Here is a 20,389-nt window from a genome sequence, read left to right on the forward strand (position 1 = left end):
TTATTAGTCCATCTATTTCTGTAAATGCTTATTTTAAAAATCAGCTTTATGTGACAATTTAGTTTTCTGCAATTTAATAGTAAAAGGCTATTTTATGTTGGAACCAAGTTCAGTGCCCTTTTTTTGGATAGAAAGAATTGGTGCACTCTACATCTGAACTCTGCGTAAGAACACCTGTGAGTAATAAAGTGAACTTCATGGTTTAAGAAATGATCTGGAATTAACCTTTATTGCTCTAATGAAAACTGTTTTTTTTCCATCAGTATTATGTTTCGAAAAAAAGACTTCCTTTTTTTTCTGCTTTAAATTCACTCTTTGATTTATTCTTTTAACAAATATTTACTGAGAATCTTTTATCGAGGATCTTTTCATTTATTTTCACAGCTCCTACTGTCATTATCTGGGGCTGATAACTTCTGAATTTAAATTTATAGGCTTGACCTCTTCTGGAGTTGAATTCCTGTGTTTTAGATATTTAAATTGGACCATTTTTACATGGAAATCAATATTTAGTCAAGCCACTTTAATCTGGGATGTCTCAAGTTTTCTCTCAAATCTCACGTGTCATCCTTATCCCTTATCTGCCGAGTGGGTGCAGTTTGCCGTCCATTAGAACTGTGGCAACGGCTTCATAACAGATTTCCTCGTCTATAATCATACTTCCCTGATCTAACTTCTTCAGTGGTTTTTCATCCTTTATGGGGAAAAAGATGCATTTTATTAGAAACGTTTACATATATATATGTAATATATATATACACACAGACTCGGCACACAGGACAATTATGCTGACACCTTTGCCTGTTTCTCTTGTCTAGTCTCAACCTCTAGCCGTCAGTCATCTCTGTGAATCTGTTTCTTAAGCGCCCTAACATTTATGCTATATTTCCCTTTAGTCTGTGGTTATATATATGTATGTGTGTGTGTATACATACACATATATACTTTTTTTCTGTGTAAATTACAATGTGCTTTTCCTTTTCTGCTCTGCTTCCTAGAATCCTGTTAATAATTGTCGTAAGCATTTCCTTGTTTGGAGAGTCTGCCTTTCCTGATTCCCTTGGGAAGACTTAGGTGTTCTTTCCTATTGGTTTTCTTTCTATTAGGTTTTAGAGAGTTTTCTAGAGAGTTTTGTGATTTCTAGGGACGTCTGTAACCTTGTTTGCTCATCTATGAAATGGTTTATACATAAATTAATTGAAAGGAATAAAAGAGGTAGTGCCCGTATAGCACAATGACTAATATGTTAAATAGCATAGCATTGTGTTTAATGTTTAGTAACATAGCAGTAGCTGCTAATAGTAGCTGCTATTATTATTGCTTTAGTACTTATCATTATATTCTTTTCTGTATTATACATCCCCTGTCCCTAACACTGTGCTCGGCATGGAATAGGCACTCTGTAAGTTCATTTTGAATGAGAAAAGATATGAGCCCTCTTTTAGACTGATAGATTAATGTCTGCAAACACACAATATTTATTTTTGTCTCTAATGTTTGTACATGATATTTTTCCTTTTTCTGGATCATCTTTGGAGACAAGACTGTGTTTATCACCAACCTCAGCCAAAGAACTAAATAGTAAAATTTCATTATATAAAGTGCCTTCACTGAAGTATATGTACTTTGTTCATAGGAACTGCTGATCTTGCTTCTTAACTCTGATAGATTTGAACTAAAAAATGAGTCTGAGGGTATAGTGAGAGAAGAGAAATTGATACAAAAAGATACCCTTATAGTAAAAGTGACATCTAGCAGCAAGAAGTAGGGAGCAAATAAAAGATAGATGAAAGATCTACAAAATCAGAGTCTAAGACTATTTAAAATAAGGACCACTTATTTTATGATAGCATAGCACACAGATTGATCATAGAATTGATATAAAGTCATTAAGAAAAGAGTAGTTTTATTTTTTATTATTTTATTAAGGAGGCAGTGAAGTACAAATACAAACTGTAGAACAATTTTCATCTAAATTTTTTTTAAAAAAGATTTACTAGTTGAGAGAAAAAATTATAGCTCTCTAGAAAACTCTATAGAACTGCACTATCTGAGTTGGTAGCCACTGGTCATGTGTGGTTCTTTAAGTTTGAATTTTAATGAATTATTAAATAATATTAAACATTAATTTCCTTGATTTCTTTAGCTGTAGCTGAGTGCTCAGAAGCCATACGTGGTTAGTGCTACCCTGTCGGTAGTGCAGATTTAGAATATTTCCATGATCTGAGAAAGCTCTGTTGGATGGCACTGCTCTCATTGTATTCCCTGAAGGCTTTAGAAGATTAGCAAGAAACAATAAAAACTGAAGTTAAGTTGATAGTGGCACTTAGTAAATAATTATTAAATGAATATTTTAATTTTATGGTATTTGCTTATTTGTAATTAAGAGAAATAAAGTAATAATAATTATACTTTAAACCAAGACATTTAATGCTTGCAACCATATCATTAAATATTAACGAACATGACTATTAAATAATTTGCTTAAGTTTAAAATTGTTAGGGAAATTTTGCTTTTTTTATGGTATATAGTTAGGATATTGAAGGAAAAAAATCTTAAAATCTGAAATTATTTATAGGAATTGCAGTGCAACAAAGTACGTGAAAACCAGATTTCAATAGAATGTGATACAACGTGCAAGGAAATGAAACGGAAAGCCTCTGCGGTAATGTCATGTTAAATATCATCTTAACGTGCTAATGGCCTTCCCTGTTTATGTTGTGCATTCCTTTATGTGCTTATTATGAATGACTCAAAATCTCATCTTTTTTGCTTTTGTAATTAAGCCTAGTTTTATAGGCCTATTTTGAATCCTCAGATGTGCTTTTTATTGTCTAGTATGTACTAGATTTTTAATTCTCTGTACCAGTTAGTGTATGTCATCTGGGACATATTTGTTGATCTTAATGCTAGTGTAAGCCTCCAGAAAATTTGATTAAAATAATACAAAAATAAAGTTTCAGATGTCTTTGCTGTGTGGGTTACCTCTTATGTCACTATTTCCCTCAGTCAACCCAATCACTGAATAAACTCTTAATTTTGTTTGAAACTAAGGTTTCCCTTCCAGACATTTGAAGTAAATGGTCAATTTCAGCTCTAGACAAAGAGTGGTGTTTAATAATTGATTATACCTTCTTACTGTGGTAACTCAAGAGAAAAATCCAGTTTTAAAAGCATTTCAGTTTATACTATTGTAACTCCTTGAATTGCGATCTAATATCTGTTATAACTGTTAAATTGAAATGTTTATATGAGATATAACATTCCACCTTTCCTCACCCTCAGTCTGTTGGACAGTACCTTGGTAATACTTTTCACTATAATATTTATGCTTCTTTAAATAATTTCAAATATAAAACTCCAAAGGGTTGTAATGGGTTAGGGGAGCCTTAGTGGGAAGATGTTAAAATTCTATTAAAAATTTGATGATTACAATGTTAATTTACTTTTAAATGTCTATAAACAGATAAAAGAAGCAGAAGCCAAAGCTGCTCTTGAAGAGGAAAAACGAAGACAACAGGTAACTGAACAAAATACCCAGATTTATGTTTCTTTTCATCGTTGTTAGTTTTGATTGAGACACAAAGTATAATCCAGGTACAAGCTAGGGGCTAGCCAATTCTATTCTGAACTGAAAATAACATAGTTCCTACAAAAGAAAATTCCCTATTCACTTACTTTAACCCAGGTATGCTGAACCTCTAAAGAAGCACAAGGTCTCATATATTCCCAGATATTTTGTATATTCCCAATTTACTTCCTTGCCAGTTTCATCTGTTCTCCAGCCATAAGAATTTTAACTCCTATTTTGGTTGGGAGCAAGGATTGCAGTACAGTGATGTCCTTTATAAGGCATCTCCCGAAGCCCACGTCTTCACTCATCTAAAATTATTTGAGTTCTGTTTTACTGAGCTGTAGATTTTCTGTAACAAATAAGTGTTGTTTACTAACCAATATATTGTTTTAATAATACATTTCCCTATTTCCCCATTAGGTTCTTAAATGCAGGATTATTATTTATTCTTTGTTATTATCTAGATAATAAATACATTCCTGATACCTCTAGTTTGCTCAAATACTATATTGAGCATATACTAGAAAGAGTGGCTTAACTTTCTAACAGTGACATGTAATTATTTGGCAGTTTGCATTTTGAGCTACTCTATACTTACCAAGCAAGGTATATTATATGTTTAAAAGCTACTTTTATGAATGAGGAAATTAAAACTTTCATGACATGAGGGAGGACATTAGAAATAATTCATGTAGCAAATACAAGTGGCCAAATGATCTCTGATATTTGATGATTTTATAAAGTTGATTTGCCTAATATCCCAAAACAAGTTGTCAGAACTAATGTAGTAAAACATGGGTTGGCCAAACTTGTGGGAGATTAAATTATTAAGAATAGTTTATAGTGTCCTTCACCTTCTTATAAACCATTATGGATGGTAATCTTAAATATATTCTCTATTTACTGACCTTTTAAACAGTATATAAAATATAAACATGATGACCATAGGTCATCATTAAAGCATCATTTGTTTTACTGTGTCAGTAATTGTCATGTTTGGCTGCTTTTAATATATTTTCACCCTTTTTTATATACCAGCAACCACTCGACAATATTCTTAATTTTGGTTCATTGAAGAATGTCACCTTTTATTAAGTAGATTAGGTCTTCTTCAAATGTAGTTCATAGTCAAAGTAGTAGATATATTAACTGAATTTTATATTTTCTATTAAATAAACATTTACAGAATCTTGCATGGATATTACATATATATTTTAGTTAACATGTTTTAGTTAATAACTGCACTATGGTGTATCATATTACATTACCATGTATTAAAATTTGATAAGTAAGTTCTTAACAGTAGAATAAAAACCCACATTTTATATGAATGTCATCAGTTATTCTTTTTTTAGAACCAAGGTTGGCCTCTGCTGTCTGGAGGAAGTGGTCACCTATCTGGTGTGATTTAAATGGTGCTGAAAACCTCCTCACTCATCCTCAAAATAGGTCACCACCTGCCAAAATAGGCTGATTTTCCCAGCATTAGGGTCATTCATAGGACCTTGAATGAAGGTGGTTATTCTCAAAAGAAAAACAAAAAACAACAACAAAAAAACCCCTTTTTTCCCTAAAATATCATTTTGATTTAAAGCATGAAGCAATTTTTATTTTTAAATGTATTTGATAAAGGGAAGAATCAGTTTCTGGCAGGTTTTTTCTCTACTCACTTGAATTTCTTCCACACAAACCATTAATGTTTATTACTAGCACTGAAGAAAACTATAGTTAAAGGTATCACTGGGCATCTCTTAGCACTTGCTAGAAGTCCTGTATTGTAGAGTCTCAGTAAATTAATGGTGTGTTGAAGTATAAAATTAATGTCTCTATTTTGTCAGACATTTCTGTATTTAGTTTCAAAGTCAAGCCTATGGTCTGAAATACTCTTTTCTCACTCCTTACTCCCTTTCTGCTTTTCTAAATGAAATTTGTTGAATTGAATTAGTAATGGGGAGAGGGTTTTTAAAAATAAATAAATACATACATACATACATACATACATACATACATTATATACTATTACTATTAAAATATTTCCCAAATTGATTTATTTTCATCTAAGTGGAAAATTTCAAATCAATATATGTAATAGATTTAATAAAAATAATACTCTCTTGATTTAGGCTGAACTGGAGGCTTTTGAAAACAGACTGAAGGGTCGTCGGAAGAAGAACAGGAAAAGAGATGAAGTGGCGGTTGAGCTAACGCTGTGGCAGAAATATAAATATTATCTCCTTCCGATGTGTGCAGTTGCAGTTTTAGTGTTTGCATGGTACATAGCCCACAATGTGGATTAAAGATTTTTTTTCTGTTAATATACCTCAGATTGGATTTAGATAAGTTGTTAAATTTGGAGTATTAGGAAGTGTCTGTCGTAGAACATGATACATAATACATTCATCTCTCTCTTCTCTTCCAGCTATTGTTAGAAGGACAGACTGTTAAGTTTTATCTTAATGTATGAGAAGTGGTACTATAACATAGTTTGGTATTAAAAGCATGACTAAAATCGTAAAACATTTCATAAGGCATAGTTAGTGGCAGGGTAACCTGTTCGTTGTTCATTGTGCTTCCTTGTATTAACAAGAGTTGTTTCATTTACTATTTCAACCTTTTTTACAAAATGAAATTGAAACTGAGCCATATGTGTAGTAAGAGGAATATTTCACAATGTTTAGTTACTTATTAAAAGGTACTTTTCTTTATCATGTAACTTTGTACTTTTTTAAAAAAAACGATTCTTTAAAAGACTTTAAATTGTAACATGATGTTATATAATTTGATTCCAGAAATTGTTTTATTACTGAGGTATTTTTATCAGTTATTGAAATAAATTTTTTTGTAGATGTTCCTCAGAGGAAAATATAATTGTTTTAAAAATATGCCAAGTTAGATTCATCACATGTGGCTATTGTGTAAAAAGCTTTCAACTAAAGTTGGCATGTTTTATAAAACTTATATGTGTTTTCAAGTCATAATAAAAGAAAAAGTAATATTTATGAGCTCTCTGTGCTAAGCACAGGGCTTATGAGCTTTATGTACTTTATTTTCATTTTTTCTTACCATTATCCTATAAGTAGATTTATCTGGAAATAATTATTCTTATGAAAACAAGGTGATAGAGAAATATCAGTATACCAAGTCTGTTTGAATTGTAAGTCATTTTAAATGGTTTGCTATTTAATTTTTTGTATGATTGTTTTCATTAAAATTTTTCATACCAAATTTATAATCTAGAATATTTACTATTATCTAAAATATTCAGGAGCCTATAATTTTAGGTTAAGTATTAGTATCCATGTATAAAACTCCAAAATTTGATGCAAACATAGTAACTGTTAGTAAAAAGTAGTAGGAGTATGTTTTAAATAGAAGTACAAAGAAGGATTTTTAAATTTTGTGAAATGTAACTCAGATTTTTAAAAATGTCTTGTTGATTAATCAAATATTAGCTGGTGTCTAAAATTAAAGGGCACTCATTTCTTTATAGGCTTTGTGTTTTGATTTTAGTTTTTGTTTGTTTGTTTTTACACCTTTCCCAATGATAGAGTTACCGGGCCATTGTTTCAGATGCTCTAAATTAGAGTTGCTACTCTCAAGTCATCACCTTACTCTGCTCTAAAATGAATATTAAAGAATGTGAATGACTAGGCATCTACCTGGGAAGCTGTTTTCATGTCTGTCAGACTCCTCTTGGTCTGTTAAGCCTAAAGCCTCGTTCATGTCTGTTTTATAAGCTTCCGTTCTTGCTACCTTTTCTTTATAATTTAGAAAAAAAGAGTTTAGTGAGGAAAGGAAGAGATTGAATGAATGACAAATTAAGCTGTTTGCTGGTTTTTTATTTGCTTGGCTAGTATCTCAGAGCTTAATTAATTTACTCAGAGTCACACAGCTATTCATTTATTCCATCAACAAATACATTTCCTATGTGACAGATACTTTCTAGGTATAGAGATAACAGGGATCTTTCTCCTGGGAAGCTGCAAAAAGAGAATGAAAGAAAAAAAAATAACATGATTTTATGTGTAATAGTGTTACTAAAAAATAAGAGAAATAGTACAGAAAGTGGTAAAAGTGGGGGTGAAGGGCACTCGCTACTTTATACTGGAAAAGTCCCTCTGAGATGGGGTCATTCGAGCTGTGACCTGAATGACTTTCACTTGAAGATCTGAGGGGAAAGTCTATGAGGGAGAAAAAGCAGCAAGTACAAAGACCTTAAGTTGGAGAGATGCTTGGCATGGCTGAGGAACAGAAAGGGCTGTAGCCCAATAAATAAGAGGAAGAAAGTTAAGGCTCAATTAATATGGTGCTTGATAGACTGTGATAAGGAACTAGAGTTTTATTCTAGTCACAGTGGTAGCACCTCCAGTTTTAAATGGGGAATAGTTTTTGTTTTTTAAAGATTGCTGGCTGCTGGAAGAAGAAAAGACTAAGGGAGCAGGGGTAAAAGGTGGGGGGAGGGGGAGGAGATGAGTTGGGAGGCAGCCTAGGCTGGAGGCACTGGCGATGTGCAAATTCAAAGAGTGATCCAGTTCCCACAGTTTCCCATTGCCCAGAATGAGTGGCATGAGGATGCTAGAAAAATCACTGCATGATGAGCAGAAGGAGAATGACTGAAACCTGATAAAAGAAATAAGTTCTTTAAGGGCAAAATGAAGTTAAATTTGGTGTAAGTACAATAATTTGTTCTGAGGGAAATAAAGCAGTACATGTCCCTTTTGCTTCAATGTGAGCCAATTACAGGAGACATGGAAAAAGTTATCAAATAGCCACTAAAAATAACAGATAAAATTGTGACTGTGATGGCCTTATTTTTGTCATCATAAAAGTTTATTAGCTTACTATTTGAAATTTATGGTACATCTACATTGAAACCTTTGAAGTTTTCCAGTTTAAACACTTAAGGATAGGCCAACACTTATTGTTTATATTTTAATTAATTTTACTATTCAAGTCTAAATTCAAATAATCTCAAATGATTGGCTATAACCTTAGCTGAAATTGCCAAATGTAGTTTATTGAAACAAGCATTGAAAAGGTTTGCTTTTTGCAGAGGAGTCTGATGCTTGAACTTCATGGCTATGAATATTAAAGATTTTAAACAGATAAGTATCTGTGGTAATGTTTAAAGATGACCTGTAAGAATTTTTTGGCTCTGCAAGTTATTTCAAATGATGCAGGTGACCCTGTCCACTTATGTTTGCCCTTCCTTGGGTATTGGAAAACAAGACAGGTGCCTAACCTCTCTGGAGCTAGAGTTGATGTAAAGTAACCATGTCTCTTCTCTGGTTTGTAGAAGTTGCTCTCTTTATTGAGTGCAGTGATTAGACCACCCTAAGCCTTGGGCCTTAGGGTCTACCTATCAGGTTGACGAACTTCAGAGAGAAAGGAAGAAGCAGAGAACTGGTTACTACCTCCTTGAAGAGATGTAAATTTGAAAAGGGTGGGAGAAACTGGGAGCCCCTCGGCTCTCCAGAAACTCTTAAGGGACAATAGAAAATAGGTGTCCATCTGGGAAACCATTTTTGTATATTTTAAGTCCAGTGAGCAAGTTTAGGTCTGTTATTTGCTGAGCTGCTGTTCTTGCTAAGTTTTCTTTCCAATTAATGTGGGGGCATGTATTTAAATGGTGCTGTGAAGAATTATCCATGTACAACCTGAAATTCCACAGTTCAGATTTATTTGAATTAAAACACTTCTAAAGAGACAGTACCTATCCTCATTACCGTCATCTGGCCATCCTCTACCTTAAAATACTTTTTCTTCATAGCACTAAACAGTACCTGTCCTTGTATTATGTATTTATTTATTGTCTGTCTCCTTTACTGTAAGCTCTATGAGGGCAAGGGTGCAGTTTGTTTACTGCTGTAACTCCAGAGTGGGGAACCTTGCCTAGCCACACAGTAGATGCACATTACTCCAGAATGACTTGAAAAAATAGAAATGTATTCTCTCACAGTTCAGGAGATCAGCAGTCCAAAATCAAGTGTCAGAAGGATTGGTTCTTTCTAGAGACTCCGAGGAAGTAACTGTTCCATGCCTCTTTCAAAGCTTCTGGTTGTGGGCATCAGTCCTTGGAGTTTCTTGGCTTATAGACACATCACTTCAATCTTGCCTCCATTTTCACATGTCTCTGTCCTTTCCTGTTTCTTATAAAGATACTCTTTGTACTTAGGGCTCATCCTCTACCAATATATTCTCATTTTAACTAATTACATCTAAAAAGAGCCTATTTTCAAATAAAGGTTACATTCTTAGGTTCCAGGTAGACCTCAAATTTGGGGAGGGACACTAGTCAACCCACTGATGTGCTCAATAAATTTATGATGAGTGAATGAATGAATTTATAGTATAATTCTAGGCTGTAAACATTGGGCATTTTTAAATTACTGTCTCAACAACTGGGCTACATACAGAAGGTAGGGGTTAAGAGGTCAGCCTAGTTCCAGATGGCTTGCGCTCCAATTCAGGTTCTGCTATTTCCCAGCTGTGAGATCTTGGGCAATTATTTAACTTCTGTGAGCCTCAGTTTCTCCCTCTTCTGTAAAGTGGTAACAAGGAGAAATAAGTACCCAATAAGTGTTATCTATGACTATGTGTCTGCAGCTATTTTAAAGCACTTTATATTTTAATCCCCATAACAGCCTATGAGGTAGGTTTATTACTATTCTCATTTTATAACAAAGGAAACTAGGTTCATTTCAAGAATGAAAAACTAAGAAAATAATACATATTGCTTTGTAAAGTGCCTGGCACATAGTGCTTAGAAATTCTTAACTAATAATAATATAGATAAATGTGACTTAATCTCATAACTTCAAGACTTCTTTGACAGATTGACTCACAAATCAGGAAAAAATTATTGTGAACTGAGGCACCTCACGTTTCGCTCATAGTGTCATTGTCCTTGAGGGGGTTACTGTTCCTGGGACGATGAGGCAGGATGCTGGCCAATGGTAGGGACATTGGGGTAGTCAGATTGCAGCATGGGGCCCTGGTGATGGGGAAAACTAGCTCTAGGTGTGTGAAGATGCTAAAAATATAGTTCCTCAGAAACTTTTTATGGGCCAGTTCTAATTCCTTCCCAATGACTGGTATATTAGAGTAGGGGATTGATGTCCCAAAAATATTACATTCAGCCAACAATGTCTACACGGGCTAGTTTTGTGATCTACAGAATGTTTCAGCGTGCTAGAATACATTACTTCAGATGTTATGTTGTTTTTCCTATCTAATTAAATTCCTCTCCCTGCAACAAGTAAATGTTAAGTCTATTCTTTAATTTTTTTTTTTTACTTTAAAGGTTTTGCATCTTCAGATATGAGCTAAAAATATCACATTCTTACTCTCTAAAGCCCCTTCCCACATTATTTGCAAGTATTTTTCCATAGTTTATTAATGTGTTTGTTTAATGTATGTATTCCATTCGACAAAGTTCTATGAGGGCAAGAACTCTATTTTCTTCATTTAATAGCTAGCAAACCCTAAGTGTTATTTGAATGAGTAACTAAATAGATAAGCCATGGAATAGCATATCTGTTTTAGCCACTGCTTGCCTGTTATTCTGGCTGCTTCTGTAAGCCAGCTAGCTTTCTTACTTTCAAATTGCCTTTATTTGTAGTACTAAGCACCGAATTGGTCTGTGATATGATGATGTGACTAAAGTTTGATACATAAAAACCAACCTTTTCAGAGGTACATTAACTACCTTTAAATAAATTTTTCCACAAATCCTCTTTAAGGTTTGTGTTTTTTAAATCATCTAATTAGTTGAATATATGCTTGAAATGCTAAATGATGAAAATTTCAAAAGACTAGAAATGTTTCTAAAATTAAAGCATTTTAAGAAACTAGGTGATGGTTGTCTCTGAGTTATAAGCAAATGTGACAGAAAATTTTTAAAGGAATAATTCAAATAGGTCATTGGAGATTACTGTAATTTCTCTGCATATTCAAATTGTGAAACATAACATTTTTATGATTTCTTACATTATAAAGGTTGATACGAAGAATATAAAAAGCTGTTTACCCTCATACAAAGAATATCTCAAATATTTGGTGCCATTGGTAACTAGAACTGGTTGGATTTTCTTGCTGAAAGGAAGTTTAAGGAATGCTTATTTTACACCATTATTTAAACAGCTTTAGTTCTCATAAGAACACAGTAGTGGAAGAGAAAGGGAGTCTTACCTCCTCTGGCTTTCTCAAAATCACCAATTTAGATACTTTAATTTTATAACTCCTGTAGCACCTCCACCAGAGGGCAGAATGTGGAAGAGAAAGGAGGTAAAAGAGATTTATTTTTGGCTTCAGAAGGCCTTGAGGATTGAATCCAACTCTCATTTTATAAACAGTTAACTGTGGGCCCCAAAAGGTATAGCTGGCAGATAAATTGCCTAGGCTCTTGATATTTTCAGGCTGGTGTCCCCGCAGTGATGACATGTGATAAGACAGTATCTTGGTCAGAAGAACACAGTCCTGAAATGACACTACCTTCAGAGAACCCCAGCTCAGCACTTGCTAGCTGTGTAAACGTAGGCTGCTTGCTTTGATTCCCTAAATCTTTCTCTTCTCTAAAATAATATTAACCTATTTCATGAAATGGTTGCTAGAACTAAAAGCTGTATGTTAAATGTTTAGTATAAAGCCTGCCACATACTAAGTTTTTGTGAATTATGAAAAAATTTTCAGATACTGGATTCCAAATCTGACATTTGGAACACTAATGGAATCAATGTTTCAACTGTTGTGCTATATGCACATGCAATATTTTCTACTTATTTCAGAAACAAAATTTTACAAATTATATCTCCCCCACCCCCAGCTATAATATTCGAGGAATAGGTGCTTGATACATATTTCATGGGCTATGTATGGCCTCCTCCAGAATAATGGAAATAGATTTACTCAGTAACCTCGAGAAAGTTTTGAAATTTCCATTACAACTTGACTGAGGTTGGATAAAAACATATTTTTAAGAAAAAGGCGAAGTAGTCCCCCCCCGCCCCCAACATTTGACAACTTGGGCTTCAAATGAAAAAGTAATTTTTATCGTTGTAAATGCCCGCAGTGCATTCCTAGACGCTGCCTGAGGAAGAGCGGCTGCTAGTGAACTCAGAAAGGCAGAGTTGTTGGTCCCTAAGGTTCAGCCTGCGGATACCCTCCGCAGGAAATCGCGAACCAGGTTTATGGAAGTAGGCTGGGGTTCTCCCGCTCCCTGAAGCCTCAGCAAAGTCTTAGGCAGTCTTGCAAAAGCAGTTTCTTCACTAAACATATAATATAAGGCAAGTTTCCATTTGCTTAATGCAAATAATGCTCGCCCTAGAAACGTTAAATCTTTCCTGAGATAACAAACTTGGCCTCTAATTTCCAGTGCGTGCGGTTGTTTTGATTTTTACTTAGCTAGCTCTGGCTAAAAGAAAAAGGTTTAGGATGTGATAAGGAGGTTTTGGAAAGTCCAGAAATAACTCCCTTGCTCCCATTTACTTCGTCTCCTACAGCCAAACTTTCTGGTCTCGTCCTTTTCGTGCTGCCATCATCGGGTAAAAGTTTGAGGTGTGTGGGGGGTGGGGGTGGGGGAACCGGCATTCGCTTGGCTTCGTGTCTGCCCATGAAGAATAACTTTTTTGAATGCAAAGAGGTGGGGTTGCGGGGGATCTGTTATTAAGGGTTCTTAATGGGTGGGGCCCAGGGACGGGAGTGAAGGGAGGGAGTGGTCCGCGGGTGGGATCTGTTGAACAGACAAAATGTGGGGCTCCTGGTCCCTTGAAGTTCAACTTGTCTCTTCCTGACTGAGGAACAAGGCATCTGTAGTGCTTCTCCGAGGCGCATGTAGGGGAGAGAAAGGCTACCAAGATAAGAGTGGAGAGAGGAAAAGGGGAGACATGTTCTACATGAAACAGTCCCCTGCCCTCCCTGCGGACAAGCGCTACCGCGGAGCCAGGGCCCCGGAGCAGGTAAGATCCACCAACTGCGCGCTCTGCCGACAAACAGGTCGGATGACCTCTCAGTCCGGATGAATTCAGGGTCAGCCCCTCCCGCCCCTCCTCCCCTTGGGTGCCACTTTCTTTTCCCGCCGTTGGTGAGCTTTGGCTTTCCCAGCCCCTCTCTCGGAGTCCTGCAACCAGTCCCCGGGCGCATAGTCCTCCACCCCAGTCGCCCACCATCATGAGAAGGGTTTTCTTCAACGTTCGAGTCAGGTCGGCCCAGGGACCCCGCTCTCCTTGGCAGGGGCGATGCCGAATCTGCAGAGTCCCTTCTCCACCCGGCGCCTTGCACGCATCAGGTGGACTCTGCGGCACGCGGGCACCTGGGGAGGCTGCAGAAGGAGCCGTCGCAAGCAGCCCCTCCGGGACCCTCGGCTTCCTCTCTGCGCCAGCGTCGCGGACGCCCGGCATCTGGAAGGACTGCGCAGCAGCCTTGCCTGCCCCAGATGTAAGCTTCCTATCCCTGTTGCTCTCGCCTCAGTCTTGTCCCTCTTAGGACCAGGACTGGCGCTCGGTTCCTCTGCAGCCAGCTCGTGCCCAGATCACTGGACCATTCTGGGCGTTAGCATCCCAGAACAGGCCCCCCTTGCAGTGTGCTGGACCTCCTGTGTCCCCTGAGTGCAAACTTTGTCTCGAGGGCGTGCCTGCCTAGGCTTTCCGGCTGTCGGCCGCCGGGGGGCGCAGGTTCTGAGCCGCTCTGGGTTTGGCCGGCTCCGATCCCGTCCGGGGAAGGTATAGCGTTGCTCCCGGTTCCGGAGAGGAAAGGTAGTGGTGAGGAGCACCCACGGACCGTCCTCATTGGCCTGAGCCCCTAGAACTGGTTCTAGTTTTCGGCTGCCTTTCTTCTCCTTTGGTGTCAGGAGGGTCCCGACCAGGTGGAATAGGGGAGTGGTGACCGCTCTGTGCGGCAGAGACTGAGGGCTGAGAGGACAGGAGGAAGGTGGTTTCGTGCCGGATCCTGTAGCCTCTTCTCCAGCTCCGGTGGCGGGCGCCTCACTCTGGTGCCACCCGCTCGGGGCCAGTGGATGGCGGTGTAGGCGCTTTTTGCGCGGCTCGTCATTGCAGAGGCAGAGCCCTGGGCACTCGGAGCTTTGAGCTCGTCAGGGAAGCGGCGGGGCTGGGCATTCCCAGTGGAAGCTGTCCGAGCAAGTCATTGAGGCGCTTTCCTTCCGCGGGAAAATTGAGAACAATGCGCTACAAAGACCAACTCTGGTATAAGTCTATGACTACTGTATGCACGTTGTAGTTTGTACTTTTAATTTTTTATTTTTGGACAGCGATTTACTGATGGAAGCCAAACTCTGTAAAGGAATACTGACTGCTACCAGAAGGGGAGCGAAGTCGGGATTTAGTGATCACTATCCAAAGACACATTGTAGTTGAAGGTGTTGAAATTAAAGTGCTGGAAAACATTAATTTTTGGCAAAACTCAAAATAAGAAACAATACATTTTTCAAAGTTATAAATATATATATATATTTTTGGTCACGGTCACAACATTCGACAACTTGTTTGCATTATTTGGTGCCAATAGTTTTGTTGTGAAATGACGCTAAACATCATTCTCCAAAACCCAGTTCCTAGGGGTTGAAAGGTTAGACTAGAAGTCTCCACAGACCCGTGTGAGCGCTGAGCTGAGTGGTCAGGTTTTCCAGAGACTCTTTTCCAGGACGTTGATTGTTGCACTAGGATGAGCTATTTTTAGAGTTATTTGGGTGTGGAATCACATAAACCTCCAAATGTTAATATGCCAGAAAGTTTTATTTAGGGGAAGGAGACTCTTTTCAGAAGGTTCCTTACAGGGTAGGATTACAGTACAAGGATGAAAGACTCAGTTAACCTTCCAGGAGGTTAAAGAGACAAAGATTGCTTTATTAATCTCACCAAGTGTATTTCCAGGCATAGTGTAACTTTTTTACAAGATGCAAAATTAATCCCACCAGAGACCTTTCTCTTAACGCTGTCGAAATCTTAATAGTAATGAGCCTGGAAGGCATCAGTGTTTCCAGCACAAACCAGCTGTGCTTTGGTTTGGGGAAGGCCGCATTTCCCACAATGGCTTCATCTGGATTTCAGCTCTGCTGACTCTGTGGCCCTACAAGCCCCTCAGTTGCCCTTCTCCACTGTTGGGACGAACGGGGAGGTTAGAAGAGAAGGTGGACATCTGGGTCTCTCCAGTTAGTCTCGCCAGTCTCTGAAACTTGTATTTTCATATCTCTATACTTTTAGTGAGGCTTTCTGTTGATCATTTTCCCTTTTCCCTTACCTCCAGCCTCCCTTCACATCAAGACCTGTGGCTTTAGAGATTCTGAGTGTCTCTACTGCTGGGTGAATGTGTGCTCCTGGAGGACCAGGACAGCTATGGTATAGAATTTTTGCTAAAACCTTTGGGGGAGAAGGTTTCTTTAATGTTAGTCAGCAAGTATGCATCCTGTTTGCTCCATCACTCTCCTTGGCATTCCACTTTGCCTGACTGAGTGGAAAACAGGGCTGGTTGGCTAATGGGTACTGACTTGTATAGAATATGAGGTCCACACTAAACACTTATGGAACCCCTGGATCTATCTACCTATTCCTCAAAACCCGTTCAGACATACATATGCATGTGCACGTACACACACACATGTAATTTAGACTGTTTCAGAAGGATGGGAATGGAAGAAAACAAAAGAGTAAAAGGTGCTGTAGATTATGTGTGTTGGTGGGTAGAGTATGAATTTTGGTGTCAAAGCTAAATTCAAATCTCTTAAAAGCTGCAAGGCCCTTGACAAGTCAAATAATCTTATTGAACCTTGATTTCCTCATCCAGCAAATGGGGATGATGTTACTGACCATCTAAAAGGACACTGTGAAGATTAAGTAAATCTTAATTATGTCCCAGCAACACCATGTATAATATTTGTACATTCTATAAAGTTTCCCTGACTTGTTTTAAATTATGGAGTTGGTCCCATCTCAGACTCAGTGAGTCTCCCAGGCTGTTCTTCAGAGCCAGCCTTCCTTGATTCTAGAGCTGTGCTGTCCAGTAGAGGAGCTGCTAGCCACATGTGATTATGTAAATTAATCAAGATTAAATCAAATTACAATTCCAGTTCTTCAGTCTACTAGCCACATTTCAAGTGTTCAATAATCACATGTGACCAGGATAGTGATCACTTTGGATAGTGATTATTGTATTAGACTGTATAGCTAGAATAGCTCCTTCATTGCTGAATGCTCTTTTAGTTCTAGAGCATTCTTTCGGCTGAGTGATAATTTAATGAGACTCCTCTATGATACAAGTTTTCCTGCCCAGCACCTCTCTTTGCTTCTTTTACACTTCTGGGGCATTCATTGAATTATACATGGCTAGGTACATTTGTAATCAGCCAATAAGTGTGTGTGTATCAGTCACAAAATCCTTGGGAATTCTCCCCTCAGCCTTGATTTTTACTAATTTATTAATTATTCTCTTCCTTTTGCAATGAGCTTTGTAGCTGATGATTTTCCTGCTTTTAGAGCAGAACCTTTAATATAAAAGAGGGCGGTTCTTCTCCCCCCCATATACCCTTACACATTGTACCATTTTTCACAAGAATAACAATACTAGAATACTAGGTCCAATGGTTGGATCAAAATCCACTGAGTGTCGATTTATTCAGATTTGAAATTAATGCTCCACCTGCTCTGTTGGACCCCTTTCTGAACTTATCACCATTTGAGCAACAGAAATTTCTTCACTCACAGTTCTGGAGGCTGTAAGTCCAACATCAAAATGTCATAAGGGCCATGTCCCCTGCAGGCCCTAAGGAAGAATGTTTTCTCCCCTCATCTGGGCTTCTGGTGGTTGCTGGCAGTCCTTGGCGTTCCTTAGCTTATGGCTGTATCACTCCAATCTCTGCCTCCATAGCCACATGTCCTTCTTCCCTGTTTCTCTGTGTTCTTTTCCCTTATTATAAGGACATCAGTCCTAATCCATTATGACTTCATCCTAACTAATTACAAAGGCAAAGGCCCTATTTCCAAGTCAGGTTACATTCTGAGGTTCTGGCAGATGTGAATTTTGGGGGACACTATTCAAGCCAGTACAGATGCATAGGTAGGTAATCCTTTCCCTGCCTCTATTCCTTACCCTCCAGAGGTTTATTCTGTTTCTGGATTTTGCCAAGCTTGCCTTAGAGCAAGTACAGTTCATAGTTTTTCTTATTCTTAGACAATCACCATGCAGGTTGGGAGATCGTGTGTGCTTTCCACGTGGGTGTGGAGTACATGGGATGCTCACCTTTGGATTGCTGGATTGGCTGCCCTGTCCCAAGCCTGTCACTGTCCCGAGCCCTGTTTCCAGCCTCTGCTTCTTTCTCTTTGCTTAAAAAAGAGCCACCATTGTGCTAAAGCACGGGCTCGTCTGCCTGCCTCGTCCCTGAACATTCTGCAGCGCTGTTTGCTCAGCCTGAGCTCTGCTGAAGAGAACTCATAAATTCTATTTTCCTCTCAGTCTGCTGGCATTTGCCTCCATCAGCTCACCTTTCAGCAGCTGTTTGAATATTCTTCTGGTGCTTTTCTACTTGTCCAAACCATCAGTGTCAGTGGTGACAAGCACGGTGTCAATGCATGATAGGACTAGGGGATCCAGGGCAGTCCTGTAGGTAATCCATCTTGCCATTCAATGTCAGTGCTGAAACTGTCAGCAGCTCAAGAGGACACCAGTGGAGAAGGGCCAGTCAGCCAACAGGCTGGTGCAGAAGTGGGGCAGAAAATATAGGGGTGAGTTTTGAAGACCTTTTTGGTGCCACTCGTTTGTGCTTAGCCCAGGACCTTTATTTCCAGAACTTGGGAGACCTATAACAAGAAGACCTCATGCAGCTATGAAAGTAAGCAATGCCAATCTCTCCACAGTCATGGAAATCATTTTGCTGTAAGTGTCACAGCAGCATAGTAAAGGTCGATAGCACTGGGAAATCTTAATCTGGGGCTCTATGAACCCCATGAATAGTGCAAAATCTTTATGGACAGTTCAATGTGAATTTTTCTAGCTAGGGCACCATAGCACTCCAGAGGTTAAGACCTGTGTGCGAGACCTAAATAACTTCTACTAATGAGAATTCAATTACATAGCCTAGCCAAAAAGAAGAATAGATTCATCCATTTAGGCAGCAAAGATTTAGGTGCCAGGCACAATTCTAGGCACTTAGGATGCACCAGTGAAAAAAACAGATAAAGATTCATGTGTGTGAAGCTTAGTTTCTAACTAAGCAATACATATTAAATCTCCAGGAGCACAGGGACGAGGTAGCTGTTGGATTAGTAGGAGTCATTTGGCTTGTCATTCTAGGCAGTTCCCTGGAGTGAGAGCACAGGAAAAGAGAAGGAACTCTGCTGTTAGTTTCGAACCTGGTGCCTTTTATACATATCCATCTTGCCATCCTACATGTCGTTCTTGTTTAGAGATCTGTGCCTTTTTGTCCTCTAACTTCAAGCCAGTTAATCTGGTACTCCACTGACGAGCCTGTTCCATCTCTGGAAAAACTGACTGTGTGGGATTTATTGACAGAAGCTATGCTGGTCTCCAGCATGGCACTTTCCTGAGGATTTTCAAGTATTATTTTGACTGTACATGATTTTCACCCTTGTGGGTCTGTGTCTGAGGCTCGTCCTGCAAGTGAGATGCCGCTCCTCTGTAGTGTGGTTTGGAATCAAAGCTACATGATTTTACTTAATTTCTATGAGGGCCTTTAAAAGAATTTTGTCCAAGTCTAAAAACATCCGAAATGGGAGTTCTAGTCTTTATCCGATACAAAGTTGCTATGAGACTTTACCAAACCAGTTAAACTTTTGATCTGGTTTCCTCACGTGTAAAATGAGGTAGTTGGCCTAGACACTCTCCAAAGGCCTTTCCAGGCCTAAAAGCCAAAGTTTGAGTGCGGCGGAGAGAATGAGCAGCACACCACACTGCGCCTTTTTATGTTTTCTTCGCCTCCTCCCTTTCTGGCAGTAGAGAAGTGCTGCCTAGGCAAGGGCATCCTAGCTGGCCTGAGTTTCCTTCCCTCTCTGTGGGTCTTTGCCGATTTTTCTTACAGTGACTTATTGCCAAAGGGCAAATTGCCAGTTCAACCCCAAGAAAGACGGATCAGAGGAAATCTGATCACTAGAGCCCAGGTTTGTTTGGGGATATCTTCTCTGGTCGTAGGTCAGAACTGAGCCTTTTTCCTAGGCACGCAGCTTGAGGGTGGTATAAAGAAAGGGAAGAGAGAGTCACTGGTGTTGGAGGCCTTCCAACAGGGGTCCCAGGATCAAGCTGGGAGCCAGACACACCTCTGGGTGCAGCTGAGGTGTTTTACACAGGAGTAAATCTTCCTTAAACAGCTAGGTAGGATATAACCTTTCTGCATTCAAAGTTACAAAATAAAAAATGATAATGTGTTCAGAGTAGAAAAGAACAGAATTTTCAGGTAAAGAGAGATCATTCTGTGATCTCTGAAATTAGGAAGATTGGATGTAAAATAACTCAGGATGTTGCTGAGCCTGATTGAATTGTTAAACCAAGCCAGGAAATAACCTAAAGGCCACCTGGCGCTGAGGCATGCAGACCTGGCCTCAGGCTCTGTTCATTGTTTATAAGCCAGCTGCCCCTCCACCAAGCTAATTTTCCTTAGGCTCAGTTTTTTTTCTCTGAAAAATGGGAACGATATCCCTTTCACGGGGTTGTGATTGAGGTGTCAGTGAAATAATGCTTTGTGAAGAAGCTTTGTAAGAACACAGGTTGTTAGATAAACGTATGGTTTTTTAAAAATTATTTTTTATTTTTTTGGCTACTGTTAACTAGTGGATATCTGTTATTTAGTTGTGCAC

General features: G+C 38.5%; 2 protein-coding genes across 4 annotated transcripts in view; both read left to right on the forward strand.

The window, feature by feature from the left end:
- The window catches only part of NFXL1 (nuclear transcription factor, X-box binding like 1), a 49,524-nt gene extending 42,460 nt beyond the window's left edge, over nucleotides 1-7,064 (forward strand). The window contains 3 exon segments of the mRNA XM_016161204.2: nucleotides 2,580-2,666; nucleotides 3,468-3,521; nucleotides 5,699-7,064. Of these exon segments, the coding sequence (XP_016016690.2) occupies nucleotides 2,580-2,666; nucleotides 3,468-3,521; nucleotides 5,699-5,872 (315 nt within the window). The 3' untranslated portion in view covers nucleotides 5,873-7,064.
- A 6,259-nt stretch (nucleotides 7,065-13,323) lies between these two features.
- CORIN (corin, serine peptidase) overlaps nucleotides 13,324-20,389 on the forward strand; it is a 197,658-nt gene continuing 190,592 nt past the window's right edge. For 2 of the 3 annotated variants that reach the window (XM_016161189.2, XM_016161191.2), the window contains exons 1-2: nucleotides 13,324-13,531; nucleotides 13,806-14,009. In XM_016161189.2, the coding sequence (XP_016016675.2) occupies nucleotides 13,460-13,531; nucleotides 13,806-14,009 (276 nt within the window). In that variant the 5' untranslated portion in view covers nucleotides 13,324-13,459. The remainder of the gene's footprint in view (nucleotides 13,532-13,805; nucleotides 14,010-20,389) is intronic. The other variant, XM_016161190.2, reaches the window with a different exon arrangement.

Source organism: Rousettus aegyptiacus, unplaced genomic scaffold (assembly GCF_014176215.1).
Source record: "Rousettus aegyptiacus isolate mRouAeg1 unplaced genomic scaffold, mRouAeg1.p scaffold_m13_p_10, whole genome shotgun sequence".
In the NCBI taxonomy this organism is placed as follows: Eukaryota; Metazoa; Chordata; class Mammalia; order Chiroptera; family Pteropodidae; genus Rousettus; species Rousettus aegyptiacus.